The 22,855-nt window shown below is 40.5% G+C and overlaps 1 protein-coding gene across 1 annotated transcript in view; it reads left to right on the forward strand.

Moving 5' to 3' along the window:
* ANAPC4 (anaphase promoting complex subunit 4) overlaps positions 1 to 22,855 on the forward strand; it is a 1,069,940-nt gene that overhangs the window by 555,992 nt on the left and 491,093 nt on the right. Inside the window, exon 17 of the mRNA XM_044062163.1 lies at positions 14,691 to 14,743. Coding sequence (XP_043918098.1) covers positions 14,691 to 14,743 — 53 coding nt within the window. The remainder of the gene's footprint in view (positions 1 to 14,690; positions 14,744 to 22,855) is intronic.

Raw genomic sequence — 22,855 nt, forward strand, 5'->3', positions numbered from 1 at the left:
AGTTCTGTGTGTCCGAGCCGAGGCATCCATCGTTGTTTGTCATACTGAGAGCTACGTGTGGGAACTGCTTAATCGGTATACCTGCCTTATACAGGCTGCAAACAGAAAACGCCGGCCCAGTTGTACCCGCTCAGACACGTGTGGGCTTGGCGTTACATATAGACTCCATAGATACTGTTTAACTTAGTAGCGTACCCAAACCGGTTAGCAGATAATTTACTGATCAAGGCTACCTATTATCAAATGTTAGTGTATTTGTGACTGCTACATCGTAGTAAGGATAGGGCAGCCTCTTAGGGTGAATCCACCTTGATTCTGAACAATGGAAGGTTCTAATGAAAAAGTATGAACTGCACAAGAAAGTAGCTGTATTATACACTAGCGACCATTAATTTGGACATTGAAATAAGCCGCTGAACTGAAAGGTAATGTCTACAGCTGTACTATACACTAGCGACCATTAATTTGGATATTGAAATAAGCTGCTGAACTGAAAGGTAGTGTCTACATTTGCTAACATATCTACTATTAGATTTCCTACCTGTAAAATCACTCTGGCATTAAGTGCATTAGTACTTTAGATAATTATACTTTTGCTCCCAATGCTGATGCTTGTTTTATACTGTTTATAATGCTACACATCTGTGTTTAAAACAGAACATTTCTAAAGTATGTTGTACGCTGCCTATTGTTTTAACCTTGTAACAGTTTTTTAACAGTGTTTCTTAAGGATAAACATCCCTGCTTAAATTGCATATTTCTTCAGTAGTCTGTATGCTGCCTAGAGTTTTTTTTAAAAATATTAACAGTTTTTAAAATATGTTTGATAGCTACAAATCCCTGTTTAAGAATGTATATTTGTGAAGTATTTTCTACACTGCCTATATGGTATCTGTAACTGTCCTATTCCTCATTGCCTCACCTCTTCACATTCTTTCTAGCCTCCCTGCCTAACACAGACTAACTTCAACCTACTGGAAGTGGTTAAGAAGCCAAGTTTATTCTGCCAAGGTCCTGCAAAGCCTACCCCCTGAAAAAAATACCTCTACAGCTTCAAGGGAAACCTTTCCAAAGTATGTCTGTATACTCTTGAGATGTGTTAAACTTAAACGTTATTCCCAAGACCCTACCAGGTGGTTAGAACTCACTGTAATTCAGACTCTGCAGCAGCCACCCTTCCTTTTCTCTACACCCACTTACCTAGCTTTGTCTGTCCTTCCCAAAGCCACGATAAAACCACAGTTCATAGGCTTCCCCACCTCTGGCTCTGTAAGGAACCTTGCTGTACTTACAAAGTTTGGCCACTAGAGGACGGACTGTATCCATCTATTATCCCCTGCCTTACTATCAGCTCCTAATCGACCATCCACAGCATTGTACTCTTTACTTTTACGTACTACCCCTCTCCCCCACAACCATATCTGCTTCCCCACCTCTAGTGCTATTAGCCTATATTCTCTCTCTGTGCACACTGGCCTACTTGCCCAACTATCTACACAGCTGATTGTTCCCAACCCAACCTGTCCTGACACTCACCTTTCTTGGCTCTACCCGCTCCGTTCGCCCTGTGGGCTCACTCCGCTCCCCTGCCTCCAATTCCCACCCGCCCCAGTACTCCTAGATTTATACTCACCTAACCACACCCCCTCCTTAACCTCCACACATCACAACCAGCCAACCAAACACAGTCTGTCTTTACACCCAAACCCACACTCCCTTACAAACAACTCCCCCATACCTCACTCTCTTGCATCTATCCACCCACACTCCCTAACACCAACAGTACTTACCCCACAGTGTCTCCACCTAATCCCATCTCATCTCCAAAATCTAGACCATTCTGCTACCTCATACCCCCACTTGTCCTACTTTATCTCCTCACATCCTATGACCACTGCCTACCTTCTTCTCAATATCCTGCATCCATTACCACTGCTAGCTTTCGCAGCCACTATCCCCCACCATTACAACCCCACCTTTTGTCTAATTCCACTACCCCAAAACCTCTTCATCCCCTAAGAGCTATCTACACTAACCCTAATACTAAATACTATCATCAGCTCCTACTAAAAATCTACAAACTACTAAAGAAGTCTCAACCAGCACTTATAGCAGATGGGGAGATCCACCCTAACCCAGGCCCAACCTTACCTGATACCACTAGCTCCACAAATATCAATGTCTCCAATCTTCGGAGCTCATATAATGCTCCTAATTCACTACTAGTCTGTCACCTTAACATCAGAAGTATAAATAATAAAATCCACTATATACATACCCTTCTGGATATGCACTCCCTTGACCTACTATGTCTTACCGAAACCTGGCTCAAACCCTCTATCCCTGATAATGAAATTATACTCCCTAACTATTTATTTATTTTTATTTATTTTATTTTTTTTTTTTTATTTTACATTTGTTGACCAGGTAAGTCCGACTGGAACCAAGTCCATTTTCAGCGGAGGCCCGGGGAGATAAGCTCCAGCAGAATACAGTCAAAGTAGCAGAAGAGCAAAAGTAACATTGATTATACAATAATATTTACAATTGGGTATTGATGTTGTTTAGACAAGAATAACTGAAAGGTCCTTCAGCCAAGCAGTGTTACAGATTTTTGAATTTTTACAGAAGTTCAAACTTAGTACAATAATGGTAACAGAAGAGCAGATGAACATTAAATATAAGTAATTAAGTAATCAGGTTAAATTGTTATTAAGACAAGGAATACAATAGAAGTACAATCATACAGGCAGTGTTACAAAATTCCATTTTTTGAGGGTGGTCTTAGATAAACAAAGGGAAAAAAAAACACAAGTTGGATTGACATAAATACATGCACTGTTAGAATTAGTCAGGTTTGTCACAATGACATATCCATTTTTGTTCTAGGTATTGTTTGATAGAGGCTTTGAATTGGACTGGGGAGGAGAGCAAAGTAATGGCATCTGGAAGTTTGTTCCAGGTTCTGCCTGCAGAATTGGCAAATATGGCCATGCCAGCTGCATTGTTGATTTTAGTTGTTTCTATTTGTACCTTATCGGATGAGCGGAGCATTCTTGAGTTGTTGTGAGGGAAGATGTGGTGACTAAGGGCTGGAATGTGATTTGTTTTTTTTAGGATTTTATTAGCCAATATTAGCAGATTATATTTAACAAGATTGGGAAACTCTAACCATCCAGTTGTTTGAGGTTAATGCAATGGTGGGTTCTAAAAGGAGAACCCATAGCAAGCCTAGTGATGTGATTGTAGCAGGCTGTAAGTTTGTTAAGATCAGTTTTACTTATATTTTCTAGAAGTGGGGAAGCATATAGGAGGGTGGATAGTAGGTGCGAGCGTGCAATGGCTATTTTAGCTATGGGGGTGAGGAAGGTTTTTTAGTCTATAGAGTGAGCCGAGTTTTTTGTTGATGGTTTTGATAGTCTGGCTAATATGGAGGTCAAATTTTAAATAGTTATCTATTGTAACACCTAGCAATTTGGTATTGGGGTCTGGGGAAATAATTGTCCCATCGTTAGCTTGGATATACAACTATATAACTACAATATAATAAGACTTGACCGGCAAGGCAGGAAAGGTGGTGGAGTAGCTATCATGTACAAATGCACTCTACAGGTATCCACTATCTGTATCCCACAATGCCTGATAACTAAGAACTCTGAAACACTCATAATAAATGTCCAACTTAAAGTCAAAACTATCAACATAGGTTGTATCTACATTCCTCCAGGTGACAACATAGTGAACCTAGAAAGTACCCTCCAGTGGCTATCCACTTCCCACCCCCAAGAAACTATTATTCTAGGAGACTTCAATATGGATTGGAAAACCTGTTCATCAAACCTCCCCACCACCCACATTAACTTAAATGGCGTCTCCCAAATTATAACTTCCCCTACCAGAATCAATAAGCCCAACAAAAAAGAAAGCATCCTAGATGGGATACTAATAAACAACAAACCCCAGTTATATAAATCAGGCACCCTACCAGAAGACATGAGTGACCACTTCCTAACCTATATAATCAGAAAAAGGAATGACATGCCTCAGTAAAATACCCTTAAACCATTAGAAATACAAAAAACTTTAACCTCACTAATTTCCAGACCAAACTTAAGTCATGCAGTTGGTCCAAACTAAAGCTACTTCTCCTTGACGAAGCAGTCTCACACTTCAATGTTACATTCCTAGCCATCTTAGACAGGCATGCTCCCAAAAGAAATATCAGAACCAAAAGCAAAATAGCTCCATGGCTAACCAAAGGTACTAAACAAAAACTAACTGCAAGGAACACAGCATGGACCTCCTGGAGATCCACCAAATCCTGTCAGGACCACATTAGATACAAACAATTGAGAAACGAGGCAAAAAAAATCCACCATGCCAGACAAACAAACCTACTATTTCAACTTACAGAAAAAGCACGAAAATCAACCACAAAAATTCTGGTCAGGCCTTAGTAAACTGCTCCATCCAGGTAAATCCACAACCCTCACCCCTTCAACTACCTTGCATCTACCCCCTAAAAGTGTAGCAGAGGCCTTCAATATTTTCTTTACAGAAACAGTTCAGTCCCTAGCTAATAACCTACCTCCTGACTCCTCAAACACCACCTCACCCACTGCTGATAATTTACTTCCCACCAAATTTGATCCAATCCCCACAGACTATATTAAATCCCTACTTAAGAAACTCAAACCTACCACCCTTGCAGCAGACTTACTCCCTGCAGAATTTCTACAAAAGGCCGCTAATGAAATAGCTTACCCTATCTCCATCTTAATCAATTGTACTATCCGCGAATCCTATGTCCCCTCCATCTGGAAAATCTCCCACATTATTCCACTTCACAAAGGGGGAAATTCTACTGAACTCTCTAACTGTAGACCTATAGCCATCCTTATCTCCCATAGTCAAATAATGGAAAAATGTATACATAAGCAAATTCTGACTCACCTTTTCCAGAACAATCTCCTAGCCCCATCCCAGCACGGATTTAGACCTGCCCATAGTACCACAACAGCAATTCTCTCCTTCTCCTACACAATAAATCAAAACCGTAATCGCAACATCCTCTCCTCTGCCCTCTTTCTCGACCTGTCCAAAGCATTCAGTATGGTGAATCACCACCTATTCCTAGACACACTAAAATCATTCAGCCTAAACAACCTAGTAATCAACTGGTTCAACTCTTACCTGCAAGGCAGACAACAAGCAGTATTTTGGAAAGACAATCTATCCCCCCTTCTTCCAGTCACCCTTGGTGTCCCCCAAGGATCCATATCAGGCCCCCTCCTTTTCTCCATATTCATCAATGACCTACCCAAAGTCATCCCAGAAGCAATCTGTATTCAGTATGCAGATGACTCTACCCTTATCTCTTCTGCCACCACCCCCTCCGAACTACAAGCCCTATCCCAAATCACAGGACTGGCTCAATAATCGCTGTCTCCTATTGAATCCTAACAAAAGCAAGCTACTATTTTTCTCCCCACCCGTAAACTCACATCACCAAATATTACAATCTCATCCAACAATGGCACCATTATCTCCCCAGACCCATCCACAAAACTTCTTGGTGTAATAATAGACAATAACCTAACATTTGACACTCATATAGACAAAACCATTAAAACAGTTAACAAAAAACTAGGCTCCTTGTATAGGATTAAACCATTCCTAACTCCACCTGCCAGAATAGCCATAGCTCATACCCATCTCCTATCAACCCTTCTGTATGCCTCACCCATCTTTGTAAACCTACGGAAATCAAACCTAAACAAATCAGATAGCTGCTATAACAATATAGCTAGATTCGCCACAGCCTACAGAGCCCATCACTGTCTAAATCTTAAAACACTAGACTGGCTAGAACTACCCAATCGACTACAGTACAACCAACTCATAGTTATTCATAAAATCCTCTACCAACCTAACAGTACACCCATTCTGACAAACATTACCACCCCCTACAGCAACCTAGCATCCCTCCGCTCATCCAACAAAATGCATGTGCAATCTGCCAAAGCCAACAACTCAGCCGGAGAATCATTATTCTCCAACTAAGCTGGCAAAAAAATGGAACATGCTCCCTCCAGATCTTAACACTATAGCCTCCTTACCCCAATTCAAAATATCTGTAAAGAATCACCTAAACAAGCATTGGCTATGTCCATGTCTAAACCCAGACTAACCCAATATATATACAACCCTGGTAGGCAAACTATGCAATATAAACAACTTCCTTATCCTATTTGAATCAACGTTCTAAACCAAACCCACACGACTATTTATAATACTCAACAACCTTTAGAACAATACTAACTAAATCTAACCTAACTTGCTTATCCTATCCTTTCTTATGCTTTGTTTCTAGCTCCCTATCCTAACCATTCTCATACCTTGTTTTTTAACTTTTCTATAGCAACCTGTTTTCCTAGACATTCCAAGCACATGTTTTTTAACCTTCTACATCTAATTTCCAATAACTCCCCTTCTTAACTAACCACCTTTTTTCTCCTGCTTGTCATTCATGACATCTATCTAAGTATCATGTCATTCTATACTCTCACAACCTGTCCAATAATTTCTGTACATACTTCATACTATAAACCTGATCTTAAACTTCAATGTAAATATATATATAAAATCACTTTTTAAAATGTTTACATTTTTTTAATTGTAACCATGAATATTGATTGTCATCTTTTGTACATGTGGAGCTTTTCTCCCCGGGCCTCCGCTGAAAATGGACATGTATCCAGTCGGACTCTCCCGGTTAACAAATGTAAAATAAAATAAATATAATATTTTGCCAATGGATTTGTTGCATTTTGAGGTATGTAGCAAGAGTTTGTCAGAGCTACATAATTGTATGAGAGTGGGAGGGGCCCCAGGATGGAGCCTTGGGAAACCCCGGTGCGAACAGAGAGGAAAAGGGTGGTATCAGAAAGCCATTTGACAGATTGTAGATGATCAGATAAGTACCTAGAGAACCAGCTTAGAGAAGAGTTGCTGAGGTTAAGGTGAGCTAGTTTGGAGAGAAGGAGATTGTGCAATACAGTGTCAAAGGCTTTGAGAGGTCAAGGAATAGGCAAAAGACTAGCTTGTTATTGTCAAGGGAGTTGGCAATAGAATGAATAAAGGATAAAAGTGCAGTGGTAGTGCTATGATGGGGTCTGAAACCATGTTGAGTGGGGGGCGAAGAGGTTCTCGAGTGAGATATGTAACCAGCTGTATGTATATACACTTTTCGAGAATTTTAGAAATGGGGATAGAATAGCAATAGGTCTGAAATTAGAGGAGTCAGTGGAGTTGCCTCCTTTGTGCAGTGGCAGAACATAGAATTTTTTCCAGATGGTGAGGACAGTGGATTCCTGTGTGGACCGATTGATAAATATGGAGACTGGATAGCCAATGGAGAATGCTGCTAACTTGAGATAGAGGGGAGGTAAGTTGTCGGCCGTTGGGGAGCAAGGTTTAAGTTTAAAAAGTAGAGATTGAATAAAGGAAGCAGGGATTTGTTTGATGGAGAAAGGAAGTAGTAAGGGGGGAGATGTCTGGGATAGGATTAGAATTAGGTTTGATTAAATTCTGTGTGGAGCTGATGAAAAAGGTGTTCAACAGAGTGGTAGTCTCAAGTGAGGTGGAGTTCGGGGAGGGGTTATGGGGAGATGGGTTACCTGGGTGTAATAGCCTGTTTATAGAAGACCCAAATTTTGGGGGTTGGAGTGAGGGTTCTTTTTGGTGATTAAGATAGAATGATTTTTTTTGTCTAGATTGATTTGTTTTGTAGTTGCATTTCTAAGTTCTCTGTAGAGCTGGAAGTTGGTAGTAGTTCTATGTTTATGCCAGGTTTTCCAAGCTTTTCCTTTCATTACTTAGTGAACAACATGTCACCTGCTGCCTAATGACAGTAAGAAGACTTTGTGAGAGGTGCACCCCTGACAGCCACCTTGAAGGGTGTATGTCCTGTTTATTTACATCAGCCTTGTCACTTCAAAGCATCTGGAGCCTGAACACACACCAGAGAAGTGATACAAAGCAGTTGCTTGAATTACCTAGTGATAGTCCCCTGGTAGAGAGGATAGTTCATCAGCTAAAGTCAGTGAAACATCTCTAATAGGTCCTTCTGTACCATATGGAGCCACGAAGACGGCATAGATATTGGACATGGTCATGCTTTTCATTGTCTACAGGGATCTGTCCTCAAGACTGTGGGATGCACCCTTAAGGAGCACAGTTAGGCAAAAAGCAGGCCTTTCATGACTATGTGCTATCTCTGATGTGCACTTATAAAAACACTGAGACTGTGCCACCTGACATCTATTATTCACATGCCATTCACTTGTTTCCTTGAGCTTCTTGTTAACCCCGGCCATACATTATCCCCACATCTCCTCATTCTTCCCACAGGGAGGGGATTCTTAAGATCCTGAAGTCCCAAAGTCAAACAGGGATAACAAGAATTTCCCTCCATATAACATCCTTCATTGGTGAGATACTAAAGTCCATGCATAAAGTTCACTGTGAACTGGTCTATTGTTCCTCTGCCTTCTTGCATAATTTTCTTTACCCATATTCAGAGTTAATCATTTTAGGAACTTTGAGTCATCCTTCTCATGTAACTTTTCCTCAAGGATGCCATATTTTTTCACTTTTTCTTCCCCATTGTTTGACAACTGCCATTCCTGGGTGGACAATTGGCCCATTCATTAGAAGTGAGAGCCAGTCAAGAGAGGCTGTTGTTTATGCAAACATCAGGAGGGTTCATCATTTCAGCCATAATACAATGGAATATGCCCTCTACCATACTATAGGATGAGGCATGCAGTGGGAGTCATTTAGGGCATGTCTCTCACTTCCACAAGTGATGCTAACCCTGACTGTCCTTTTATCAGAAGCCTTTCTCCCATGTTCATTGAGGGTATGCCAGGAGACCATGAAACCATGCACATGCCCCACTTTCTCCGCATGAAGATATACAAGCCAGCAGTACCATATAACTCCTTCCTTCTCCCCACCCTACCAGTACCGGAAGACACCTAAGCTGTTGCTCAAATGTGGGTCACACTCAGGACTTTATCCCATTGACCAATGGAGATGGTTTTCAAGGGTGATATTTTACAGTCTAGAAACAAACAGATTTAGAATCTTCTAAAAAAGTTGAGGCCCTATATAAACTATTTTGCTGTTGGAGTGGAGTTTTTACTGAGTATTCTGAACAGATTCTGGTGTATACTCTTTGGTCCAGAGTAGGTCCCAGAAGTTGCAGTATTTATCCACCTTCCTGCTGGATTAAGAATCCAAATCTTTCAGTAGGCTGAGCAAAAAGTTGTTGTTCTGTACCACGTTGGGCCTTAAGTCTCTTAGCTGTCTGACTCACTTGTCCCAGTTTCAATCATTCCTTGTAGATTAACCATCTGGAGAAGTTGACAGACTTCCTTAATTCTGAAATTGATCAGTTTATGGAAAAGACCCTTACAGTGGCTTCCACAGAAGACTTTCATTATATCGTGCTGTAATTTTTGCTGTACTAATACTGTGACAAAGGTGAAAAGGTTTGGATATGTTGCCTGCTGTGACCGGCATGTATGAGGTTTTCCTCCTTCAAGAGTGAGTTGTGGTAGGCTATTACAAGTGCCTTCATCTGGGCTTCCCAGGACCTAATGAAAGTCTGTCAAAGATAGATATAGGAGTTGCCTTATTGGAAGGAGTTGACCTTATTGGAGAGTTACCCAAGTCCCCTTGCTTCTTCTTGGCCTACTGAATGTCCCAAAAAGAAGTCATCCCTTCAAAAAATGAGAAGGGCTGCCAAGCTTCAGGCTATGCTGCCTCCCTTGGCTGCACTGTTTGCCTCTTCGGAGGATCTTCTATTAGCACATTGCTGACTACCTTGCATAACTGTCCATAGGAAACCAATTTTATGTGTTTACCTCAGTAATGAGAATCATCACCATGGATCAGTTGGGTCTAGATATTATGGCTGTGAACAGCTGCATTTACAACTTCAAAGTCCCTCACCACCAGAAAGTCCTTCATACTGAGACCAATCAGACAACACATAACTTTTGCAGCAGCTCCTGACTCAGCTTTGCAAAAGGATTGTATAACCCGTTTCTTTTCAGAGAAAAGCAAAATGTTTTCTTTACACCTTTCTTGGTTCCAAAGGAAATGCGAAGCTTCTGTGTCATCCCTGGAAATGTAGCTCCAGATGATAACCCTCCAGCAGTTTGTTACTGCTGCAGTAGGCTACCAATATGTAGCCATGGGATGTAATGGATGCCTTTCTATATGTATGTATGCGTGTGTGTTTTGTGGAGTTTCAGAGAGGGTTCTTTTGGTTCATTCAGAATAAGATCATATTTAAAAGAATGTTATCTTTTGGTCTGTCCTTTACCTAGTGCTTTCCAGGGTGTTGCCTCTTGTGATAGAGTAGGGATTGTAGTGCATGAAGCTTCACAGCTGCACTATGAAATGAGGGAGAAAGGTATCTGAAGAGTACTTGACAAGCTTGTTAAACAACTCTTTTAAGTACTGTTACGCTCTAGTTTAATGCTAGAGCATAACAGTGGCCACTACTGGCCACCAAAATAAAGTGTCAAAAGCTAAAAAAAATTTTAAAAGCTGTTAGATACATCACTCTGACGCACGTAAAGCGATTGGCAGAGCAGAGAGTCTCTTTTAAAGGTGTAAGTTCTTCAGAGGAGTGCTTTTCTGTCAGCTGTCTGAGTGGCTGCACTACGTGTTTTATGGCTTTCACACTTCTACATTTTTTTGGCCGTACATGTTCATGGAGCAGATAAACCTCCATGTGCTACAGAGACTTATGACCATAACCCTTATTTGCTGTTGACATGGATGCCAAGATTCACATCTTGAGGTTTGCTTCACTCTGCTCTCTTGGTGAAGCCTTGGCGTCCATGTCTTGAACACATAAGAAGTAATGATCAGAGACCCCAGCATAATCCTATACATTGTGCTCCGTTTTATTATTGACTCGTTCCTAGTGGCCCATCAGGGGTCTCCCCATTAACATCCCTGGCTTGATTCTTCCTGTGTTTGCAGATCCTAGCGGTTTGGCATAAACTGTAAGAAGTTTTCTCTGATCCAGATAATTGTTTTCTGTGGGACCAAGTTAACCTCGTTCAATGTTAGTCATTCATGTTCCCAAACAGGACTGCTAAAGTCATAGCCTTGGTATTCTGGGGGTGAGGTCACAGCAGAGAGTCTAGCGTGAGACCCTCCTGCACCACTTGGCCTTCATGGTGGACATGATCTTCACTGTTCCATTTGAATGTCTGAGGGTGAAAATGTTGCAGTTGTGACCAGTTATATAAAAGTATCTATAACACATTTCCCACTGTTAAAGAATCTCACAGTGTTGGCATATTGTTTCTAAAATGTCCACTTCAAATGAACATATTAGATTAGCTCTACTTTTACCTAAAATGCTCCCCTAAAATAAGCGTCCCATTTACTCCCAGAATATTAAGCTTTTGGAAAAATGTGATTTTAATAACAAATAAATACGTTGCAAACTTAAGTCGATTTACAAAACTTATAAATTGGTTATCCACAAGAAGTTCAATAATTCTAATTTTTTTGAACATTATGGTTAAAATGTGATCATAATCTTTCAGTGGACCTTGAATCTAATCAAGCTAAAACTTGGATGCTAAATCGTAAATGTATTCCTGTTAAAAACTCATCTTTTCCATGCAATTCATGATACTTCATAACGCTTGTTTCACTTCAGCAAATAAAGCTCAGTTTTATAAAAATTCCTTTGTAACACTACTTGTTGCAGTTTCCTCTTTTTCTGTTTCACCTTTTCTTGTTCTTCACTTCCCATTTCATGTTTAGAAGAGAGACATCAACTTCATTATTATTTTTATTGCTCTATCACACACATTATTTTTGCATGTTTTATAAAATCTAATTGCTGTATATAGTTTGAGTGTGAAGTTGTTATGGATAAACATTTTCATATTTTTGTCATTGTTTAACTATACAATCATAATTGTATGTTGATCTAATGATGGTGTATTTTAAAATTATTTCAATATGTAAAATAAAATAATGAAAAAAGTGGCTACAAAACCACATCATCATCATTGACGTGGTTGTTATCAGATTCCTGCCACCAGGCTCCAGAGTCATGAATGGTTCCTACCAGTCTGACTGTGGGGTTTCCCATCCTGCAGTCAGGTTCATCACAGATCTTGCAGGTAAACACTTTATTAGTGATTTGAGCGCTCATTAGGGATTCTTCCTTGTTCAGTGAAAGTAGAACTTTTAAGAAAGTAGGTTTTACTTAACTGGAGTTAATGGTGGTCACCATCAGAGTAATGACCTTAGCATGTCCCTAACCCCCCCCCCCCCAATAAGAGGCAAGGAAGCATTACCTTGCCACACTTCTTTCCTCTATCCTTGACTCCTGCAGGACCAGGACTAATTAGGTCATGATCATCTTTGTTGCTTTCAAGTCTTTATCCCAGTGAGCTCTAAAGCAAATGAAAAAGGTATCTCTAAAGACACAAAGTGCATTTTGAAAGGATAAAGCTTAGCTTTGAAACAAAATTGTGTCCTTATGGATGCCCGCATAAGACCATCTTGGTGTGGAACAAATAAAAACAATAATAGCTAGGTAAACAGCTGCAGTGGCATTGCTGTTACATGGAACATCAAGACAAGGTATGAAAAAATGTTTAATGTCAGTTTATGTCCATATTAGTTCACTTTTACTTACAATTTCAAGATGTGCTTTCTGATACCCTGAAAGAATTTGCCATTTGTACAGACCCTAAAATCTGTATAGGTTTTACTCCCAGAATATTGCAACCTATTATTCCCTTAAGATTTATTAACTTGGTGCTTTTCAGAAATAGATGCTTCTTTAAAGGGTTGGATGTTTATTTGCTAATTCTCAAAATAGATGCTTCTTGAGAGGTTTGAAAAGGAGTGTCATCACATAGTGAGGCCATTAACCCCCCCCCCCCCAGTTTGACATGACTGTTTGTTCCCTTACTTAGGAATTTCATAGGATCAGAACAAGAGCTATCATGGGGGGGGCACATTACCCAGGCAGCAATGACGGTGCTTTGTGCCTCTGCGTGTCCCACTGTATCCACTGGGTTTGCCACAGAGGTGGGTTCCCCCCATCACTTCTGAACACGTCTAGCTTACTCTTCTACTAGAGATCAAAGAAGACGTGTCCATCTAATTTGGTTGTGACCAGGGGCACTCCATCCTAACTGCTGGGTGAATATGTGTTATCCTCATAACAAAGCCCTAAAGGGAGACCTGTGCTTTTACCCACAGTTGGGAGGAGCATCTTCCAGTCAGAGGCCCACATCATTCAGGACCTAGGTTATGGAGTTGTTTACCCCTGCTCTAATTCCACCATAACCCTTCCCTTTGGTGATGATGTAGACATCACATCACTGTGTGGAATCCAGTGCCTTCCTGCTGATCTATGCATCTTCCACACACACAACACCTGAGAGCTGCCATCCCTGCCTTGGAATTCCAAAACTGCCTCCCCTACCCTTTTTAACGACTGCTTTGTAGAGCTCTGTTTGCGCTGAAGCATAGCCAGACCAGGAACCCACAGCTCCCTCCTCCCCACCAGTCACTCCCATTCACTACTCCCCATCTCTTCCATTGCCTGAGCCACTAATCAAGCTGTTGTCATCTAGAGCTTAGTCACAGCTTTGCCTTTCTGCGCCACAGAGCTAGGTAGATGACAGACTTTTTTTATTAGTTTGTTATAAATTTATTTTCCCATAGATTTGTATGCCTCATCTTTTCTGCTTGTTGACGTGTTGTCAGTATACCTGAGGTTTAGTGATCTGTCAGTACCATTCTTTATTTATAAACCTATCCCTTGTGTGCTTATTTAGGACTCTTCTGACTTGAAGTTCAGACCATTGCAAATGGCTTAGGTCTTCGCTCACCTCCTTGAATCACATAAAAAGATCCTTCCATTTATGACCCCCAAACACCTTATATCAGTCTTCTAGCCTTACTACCCAACACAGAACTTTTTGGTCATTAGTTATAGCAAGTATGTCAGGGTCACTGTACTATCCTTACAATTTTATTTCCATGTAAGAAGAGTTTATTTGCTGATATTTCAGCTTGGTTCTCATCTTCCTGTTTGCCAAAGCTGGGGAGATTTTATTTTTTGTCATTACCATCTATCTAAGACTATCTTCTACTGTGAGAATGGATAATAAAAAAAAAACATTTTGGATGTTTAGTTCATAGTCTTGTGAGCCACCTTTCTGAAGAGAATAAGGATGTGGATAATACCTAAAATGTTTAGCAGAATATATGTGTATGTTACCAGCACCCTAGTTAAATGATCATGGGAGGATGAGCAGCCTTGGGGAGGGGATTGACTCGGCTGACCGATTTCTAAGATGATGGCCTATGAGATCGTTCTGTTGCCATTTTGCAAATATGGCATCACATTAAGGGAAGAGTGATTGACTTAGGGCCCTGCCACTTATTCCATGTAGGAAATGCTCCTCATAGAAAATACAGAGTCTGGATTAGTTTCTTTTAAAGTGCATTTTAGTACTGTTTCATTTTTTTCTCATTAAGTTTTCCGTGCATGCTTTGTATTTCTTAATTTGTAGGTTTCAGATAATTTTGCCTTTACTAACGAAGTTATGCCCACTTCCTAGCAATGCTGAGAATGTCAGAGGAACATATCCTTCCTGAACTCAACGTCAATAAGGTAAAACAACTTAGTATTTTGCCACAAATATTAATTCCTGCTTCTTAGTTAAAATGTAGACATGTTTGTGCTAAAGTCCATCTACCTAGATTGTTAGTGATCGTGTAAATCTACCTAGATTGTGACTGATAGTGTAAAGTTTTTTGTCTTTCAATAATGACAGTTATTTCATACTGAAAGATGTAATTGCACAAATATAAACTTAGGGCTTAATTTAAGACTCATCTGTGCAGTAGTCACTTATGTTTGGGGTTACTTATTTATGAGGTGTCGTGATTTTGGTAACTTTACCACAGCAGTCCCTTCTTACCAGCAAGTATATTTTGTGCAGATTCCTTGCTGAGACTGGGCAGTATTCTTATAAAAGTAGAATTGATGGACATTGTATTCACTCTCATCCCTTAAAATTGTTGGTTTCTTCATTGTGCTTTATCTTTGTGACAAATGCATCAGTCATTTCTGTCTGTTTTTGCCTTTTTTATATTTTTGTCATTGCTATGCTTTCCTTAATTACATGTTATACAATGCCATATGCATTCCAAAATGAGCATGCTGATTGGTCAGCCCAACTAGTGTGCCCATTGTAAATCTAGCATATACTAGTGGAAAAAGGTCCAGTCTCCCAGACTTTTTTCATTAGTATATGCAATTAAAATTTTACTTTTTTTCTTTTTTTTTTTTAATAAACTTACAAAAACCAGAGACTTGAAATGAACAAGAGAGATGTAACAGAGGCAAGTACAAGGATAATCAGTTACATTATACAAAACTAGAAAAATGTACCTGATTAGCCTTATATTTTCTCTGTCCCGTTCGTTTGAAATCCAGATTTTATTGTCTTAATTAAAAACAAAACAAAAAAATCAATGGAGATTTTCCTTTCTCCATTGATTCCTTTACACAGCACGGATGTACTGCATAAGCATGGGAATGTAAGTCCCATACACATACGCAGTACATCAGGAAAGCTGCAGGATACCGGGGAAAATGCAGAAGAGCACCACGGCGCCATTATACAAGGACAATTTTTAAGAAAAGTAAGCAACATTTTTCATAACTATGTCATTGTATAATAGCAGTAACCCTTGGGTGGGTTTGGGTAATGCTGGATTTACAAAGAGCAAGGTAAAATCCAGTGAAACAGGCCAATGCCCTTCCTCAGTGTATTCTAAATAAACAAGTTTGCTGCTTGCTATTACCTGCCTAGCATTTCTGATCACTGGATTTTACCTAGCTCTTTGTGAATATTTTGTATCTGGAAGGACAGTTAACCTCAGAGCTAGTCCTAGTTGTTTTTCCTAATGCTGGATTTACCCATACCCAGCCGTGGATTATTGCTGTAATAGGTGTTTGGAGAAAAAATACGTATACATTAGTACTGCTTTTACACCAGAGCCTGTGCTTTGTCCTTGTCATAAGCAAATCACTTCAGGCGACCTCTGTCCATCCATTTTGACTGATGAGGGGCTTTCAGTTACTAGTTGTGATGAGTATTGTCCATGACTTTGCAGTGCTACTAAACATAGGGCACAAACATCTGTTTTGTGAAGTTGGACAGGCAGGAGAAGAATAAATTGAAAAAGCTGAGGCAGCAGAAGGCAGTGTCAGGACTGCCATCAAACAAGGAAGTCCTCATAAGTTCATAGGTTACTGAACTAGAGCTTGAACAAGTTACATTAGAGGAGAGGTCTTCACCTTTGTAGACTTCCATGATGTAGATAAGCAGCCATGTGATGAGGATAAGATCCCTTAATACTGTAAAGAAGACAATAGCACTTTTCCATGCATCCAGAAATGTAGACCAATGTCAGCATTTGGGTCTGATTTGGCTGTAGCTCTGGTATCAAGCTGGCAATCAGAATGATCTGGTACATTTGTTATCTGTGAGTAGTAGATCTCAGAAAGATATGGACAAAATATGTTTATGTTGAAAATGCTAGTCTGCATTAAAAAATACATAATTTGACATTGGTCTCTGGAAAAATGCAAGTGGAGCAGATGTTGTTAAACAGGGGTCATTCAGTTGTTTGAAACCAGATTGCGTCTGTCACAGTTGCTTGAACATATTTGCTTGAGTTAGCAGTTGTTGATGCTGTTGCTCAGTCCTTATGGGTGTGATTTGATACTGCTAGAACTGTATGGTAAGTTTACTGTCTGTGAGCTCAGAGCCTGAGAGAGAGAGAAACAAGTAATCGCTATTTTCACTGTATTACTCATCACTGTTTGTCAGAAGTACAGTGACTTAAAAGTGAGAATAATAAAGTAAGTTTGCAGGGGGCTTGCCTTCCTGTGAAAAGGTGCTTTTCTCAGAATTTTTTTTTTCTTCATTTGTTCAAGACCCTTATATAGGCAAGGATATTTAAGCTTTCAGACCAAGAAGGCTTGAGCAATCTCAGGGAACCACAAAATATCAGTGTTGACATAGACATCACTTAGGCTGTCTTATGTCCAACCTACTTTGAGTTCAGGGAGCAATTGGGTCTCATTTTTATGTCCAAATTACTTTGAGTTCAGGTCTCATACTGTGCAAACTAAGCAACAAACTACAGGCCCGTTTCATTTTTGGTATTCGGTTAACAACCATCTGTTTTACTTTTTTGTGCTGATTTCAGGCCCAAGGCTAATCTGCTTCCTTTCTATGTACAGCCTTTTGAATACCCCAGAGGGCATCCTGCAACTGTTTCATCTCCTTACAACATCCAAATCCAAGACCACTGTCTTGTAACCACAGCAAGTACTAAGCATGGTACCAAAACAAGAATTCTAACTTGTATTGTTTTATCATAATTTGTTGTTTTTAATGTCGGTATGTATGTGTATGTGCAGTGTCTCTTTAAAGTTTAAGAAAGTTTTAACTGTTTAATGGTTGTCCTAGAAAGGTTTTTATTACTATTGGTGATTTTTTTTTTTGTAATTGATTGATGACAAGTTATATATATTTTATGCTTGGAAGAGTCATTTTAGTTCTGCTGAAGTTCACTTTTGTTGAATGAAAGCGCTCAACTATTTGAATAAAATGACTGTAAAACCATAAACGTATTGTTTTGGTGCCATGCTTAGTAGTTGCTGTGATTACAAGGCAGTGGTTTTGGATTCAGTTCTTTGTACTCATTCTCTGCCTTAGCCGCTTTTTTTTTGTGTTTTTGCAACATCCCCCTCCCATCTGATTTGAAAAGGAGATATCCCTGCAGTCATAGCTTCCATCCTTGAACTGACTGTTTAATAAAGGTTCTCAATAATCAGGGTGTCTGTCTCAGGACCTGACTTTTTCAGCCACTGCTTGCACTGGATGTCCCAGTTTTACAGATAGGAGGTTAAAGAGTTCTCTTCTCCCAAGAAGAGATTGGGAAAGTTTTTGAGAAGTAATTTGTTCTCCACAGTGACCTTTTACTGCTAGACTGTTTTGAGGATTTATGTAATGCTCTGCTGCTAATGAATACTTGTAGTGCTCAAGGTTCATAGGTTCATAGGTTCATAGGTTAGTACTAGGCTAACTACCCTTGCGAGCCATTTTAAGCCTAGCCAATTATCCCTTGTGAGACTCCAACCCTGCACCTTGTGTTTGTAAGGCAAACACCTTAACCATTAGGCCACCCTCCCAACCCCAAGGGGATGCTGTTTGTAGTTTCTAGTTATGTCATTTGAAGCAGCAGTATTAGGACTCACCTAGCTCTCCCTCTCCACAAATGGTGTAACCATGAAGGATGTTATTTATTTATCAAGACATCCCCACAACACCTAGGGCAGGTTTAACAAGGTCTTTTGGGAAGTTCATTGAGCCATTGAGGAACTCGTAGCCTGGACAGCCTCAACCTGCACCCATGAAACCATTATTACAGGCGACTTCACCTTAGACTGGAACACATACACTGGTGATAACCCCTCTACCTTCATAAATCTACTTGTTTCTCCCAAACAATCCAGTTTCCCACTTGAATAGATAAACATAGCAAAAGGGAATCTATCTTAGACTGGTCACTTATCAACAGTACCACCCACAGCTATCTCTCCAGATGCCTTCCAAATAATTTAAGTAACCACAGACCTACCTACTTAATCCGTCGTCAGCTCAACCCACCCAGAACCATAGTTTACAAAGTCGTACGAAACACCAAAAACTTCTCCATCAAAGCATTCGTAGACATGCTTAATAAATGCAACTGGACAGCACTCCATCATCCCCAACTTGACCAGGTCGTAACATACTTCAATGACACATTTCTAGCTATTCTAAATAGCTTACACCAACCCGTACATGTCATGTTAAAAATAAGAGAGTGCCCTGGATATCAAAAGAAACCATTAGACTTCAAAAATATTAAGGGACAAAAACCTGGTTTCAATACCAGAAAACAAAAGGCAATGAAACTCTGCTAGCATACCAACAGCTCCACAATCAAACAAAAAAAAACTCAAACTAGACAAAAAAACATGTTATGCAACTATGCAAAACAAATGTGAAAACAATCCCAAAAAGTTCTGGCAAGCAATTAACTCACTCTTCTACCCAGGTAAAGTTACAACTCCAGAACCAACAACCAATAACCAAAGCGTGAGTATTCCCTCACAAATCAACATCTACTTTATAAACACCATCCTCTACTTGGTTACAGGGAACAGTTCCACCCCACATCTCTTACACCTATTGTGGAAACTAACAACAACTCTTTTGACCTCAAATCTGTCCCAACTAACACCATAAGAACAATGCTGAAAAAACTGAAACCTTCTTCCTTAGCAACTCACCAATTCCCAGTGAATACCTCAAACTTTCAGCTGATGCCATAGCTTTGCTATCTCCATTCTGGTAAATGGGTCTATAGCAGAACAATATGTCCTAAAATTATGGAAAATTTCTTATAACACCCCTCTACATAAGGAAGGAACATCAACAGAATTAAACGATTACAGACCCATAGCCATTCTTTTCCCCATGTCAGAATTCTGAAAAAAATGTATCCACACTCAATTACTACAATACCTGTTATCTCACAACCTTCTCTCCCTCCCAACATGGTTTCAGTCCAAAACACAGCACCACCACCACAGCCCTAATTAATTTCTCTAACACCATCATCAACTGAGAAATTCAAACTAGCAAGTAACATTCTTCTTGGACATATCAAAAGTGTTTGACACTGTCTCCCATCAGAAACTCCTTAGTACTCTTGCCTCACTAAACCTATCAAAGACTTCCCCTTCCTGGTTCCTAAGCTATCTTTCTGACAGACAACAAGTAGTATGATGGAAATCCGAACTCTCCCCACTTCTGGCCTGTCTTGGTTGGAGTCCCCCAAGGGTCCATACTAGGACCCCTTCTTTTCACCATCTTCTCTAATGATGTAGCCTCATCAACAACACATGCTAAAGTAGTTCAGTATGTGAACAATTCAACTTTAATCTGCTCAGCAGATATCTTACCAAACCTCCAAATAGTAGCCAACAAGCTTCTAATGATGTAGAAACATATCTAAGTAAATCAAAACTAATCTTCAACCTCAAAAAAACATGGTTAATGCTATTTACTGTAGCAATCAATCACCAACCACCCCTCCTTTCACCAATTTCTCAGCAAACAACACCGTCATCCAACCAGTTAAACATACAAAACTCCTTGGCATGACAATTGAAAACAAACTCAGATTTGACCAACACATAGTCATCACAATTAAGAAAGTTCACATCAAACTTGGCTCACTGTACAGAAGCAAGCCATTTTTTGCTTGGGCTAAAGGGAAGTCTCTCTGTTGATCAGTGGCAGTGAAAAACATTGAGCAGCCTGCCTGCCCCTGTGGGAGTGGTTACTGACTTGAAACTGTAGTTTTATTGGCCATTTTGGGTCAATTCCAAACTCCTTCATCTTCCTCTGTTAAAACTCTCTTTTGCGCGGTTTTGCACGTTTTTGTGCATAGCGCAACAGCGGGCAGCACCGCCTAATTGGGTTTAAACTATTCCTGGCTCCACAAAGTCTGCTCTTCACTTTTTCCCTTAGAACTGCTCTATCTCTCAATTTAAACACCATATTCTCATTCTAAGGCCCTTCACTGGTCCAATTAAGTAATCCTACAAGTTAGCACTATTAAACCATAAGCACTACTTACTCTTATACTCTCTATGATTACCCTGTCCTCTATTGGTCCGTCTTAAATTCAGTTTCCCTATATTACTCTAGCATGTCCAAAGGTCAGTCAGTGGTTTCCTCTCCAGTCCAGCTGGTGAATCTGGGAATTTTGAGGCAATGTTACAACTGTCTCATGTACACGGACAACCCTCTCCTCCTCCAAACAGGTTCAAATATATGTGAGAGATGCAACTATTTAGCCAAACTGGAGGCTGAGCTCTCTCATCTCAAAACTGGTGTAACCAGTCAGGAGGAGAAGGTAACCTCACACAACACAATTCCAGTATCACATAGTCCCACCACATCAGCGAACCAAACACATAAATACACAAAAACATACTCGGAGGCTCTAAATAAAAATCTACCTAAGCAACAGAGACCTCCAAAGCAGGCATCCAAGCAAACGCTACCTCAAAACAAAACACGCACAACACATAGCCCACAAAGTCAGTGTGCCAAGCAGCCACAGCCCTTAAGGCTGAATAACACACCTGATACTCTTGTAATAGGTGACTCTATTGTCAGTCACACTGACGTCCCGCTCACCAGGCTGAATAAAGAGAAGGTCACGGTGAGCTGCCTGTCGGGTGCTAGGATCCGCCACATAACGCAAGCACTCAGGTCACTCCAAAGCAAATACAAATATGACTCAGTCATTGTACATGCTGGTGTGAATGACCTGAGACGTACCTCCCTGGACTACATGAAAAGAGACATAGAGGAGCTCTCTGATCATGTAGCCCAGGCTGGTATGACCCTGACCTTGAGCAGCATCTTACCCTCACCTAGAATGATGCTACAGTACAAAGACAAAATGATCGATTTTAACAATTGGCTAAAATTTTGGTGTCATTCAAAGGGGATCCAGTGTCTGTCAGCCTGGGATGACATGCTCGACAAGCCACGTTGCTTTGCTAGGGACGGCTTGCACCTGTCACCACTGGGCTTTCGGATATTGGCAAAGGCTCTTGCCACCCCCATAGTGCCTTTTTTAGGCAAGGCTCAAAAGTCAAACCCACCCCCATAGACAGCACAAGGAACAAGAAACTAAGGGTAATGCTGCTTAACGCCAGAAGTCTTAACCTCAAGATGCACGCACTCGAAGCTCTCCTCAGTATGGAGAATATCGATATCTGTGCAGTGACAGAAACCTGGTTCAAGGCTCCAGAGAGCACCCCAGCACTACCAGGCTATACCTCATATCATGCTTTTCAGCCCCAAAACCCAGACCGAACCACAAAAGGTGGGGGAGTATCCATATTTATCAAAGATATCCACACCTCCAGGTTAGTGGCATTGCACGAAGTATAGGAGACCATCCATGTGCAACTAACAGTGGGCAAGACTGCTTTTCAGTTTATAGCATCCTACAGACCACCCTCTCAAAGTCAGGAATCCCACTCAGCTTTCCTGAAAACATTGGAGAACATGAAGATCTCTCGGAACACCATTATATTGGGAGACTTCAACTACCCAAACATTGACTGGGAGCACTACTCAAGCCCCAGCACCTTAACCCAAAGGTTCCTGGAAATTATAAACTCAAATGATATGGAACAACTAGTCACCACTCCCACAAGAGGGGACAACATACTAGACCTGATCATTACCAACATGGGGATTCTATGCTCCACACCAGAAGTATATCCCTCATTGGTAAGATCAGACCATAAATTAATTTCACTGGATGTCCACATCCCGACCCCACCCCCAGCCCAGAAAACCACAGTGAAAAACTTCTCAAAAGCGAACTTCTCACTTCTCAAAACCGAAGTGGAATCCCTCAAGGCCCCAGGGCCAGTGGAAACTACGGCCCAAACTGCAGAATCCTATATAAACGCATTCTAAGGACATATCCAGGAATGCATGGATCATGCTATCCCAAACAAAACCAAGACCCAATCATCCAAAGGCAGGCGTCCAGTCTGGTGGACCCCTGCCATAAATAAACTGTACAACAGAAGGAGGAAGCTACTACATGATAGAGCAAA

Source organism: Protopterus annectens, chromosome 2.part1 (assembly GCF_019279795.1).
Source record: "Protopterus annectens isolate FY-2018-M chromosome 2.part1, PAN1.0, whole genome shotgun sequence".
Classification (NCBI taxonomy): domain Eukaryota; kingdom Metazoa; phylum Chordata; order Ceratodontiformes; family Protopteridae; genus Protopterus; species Protopterus annectens.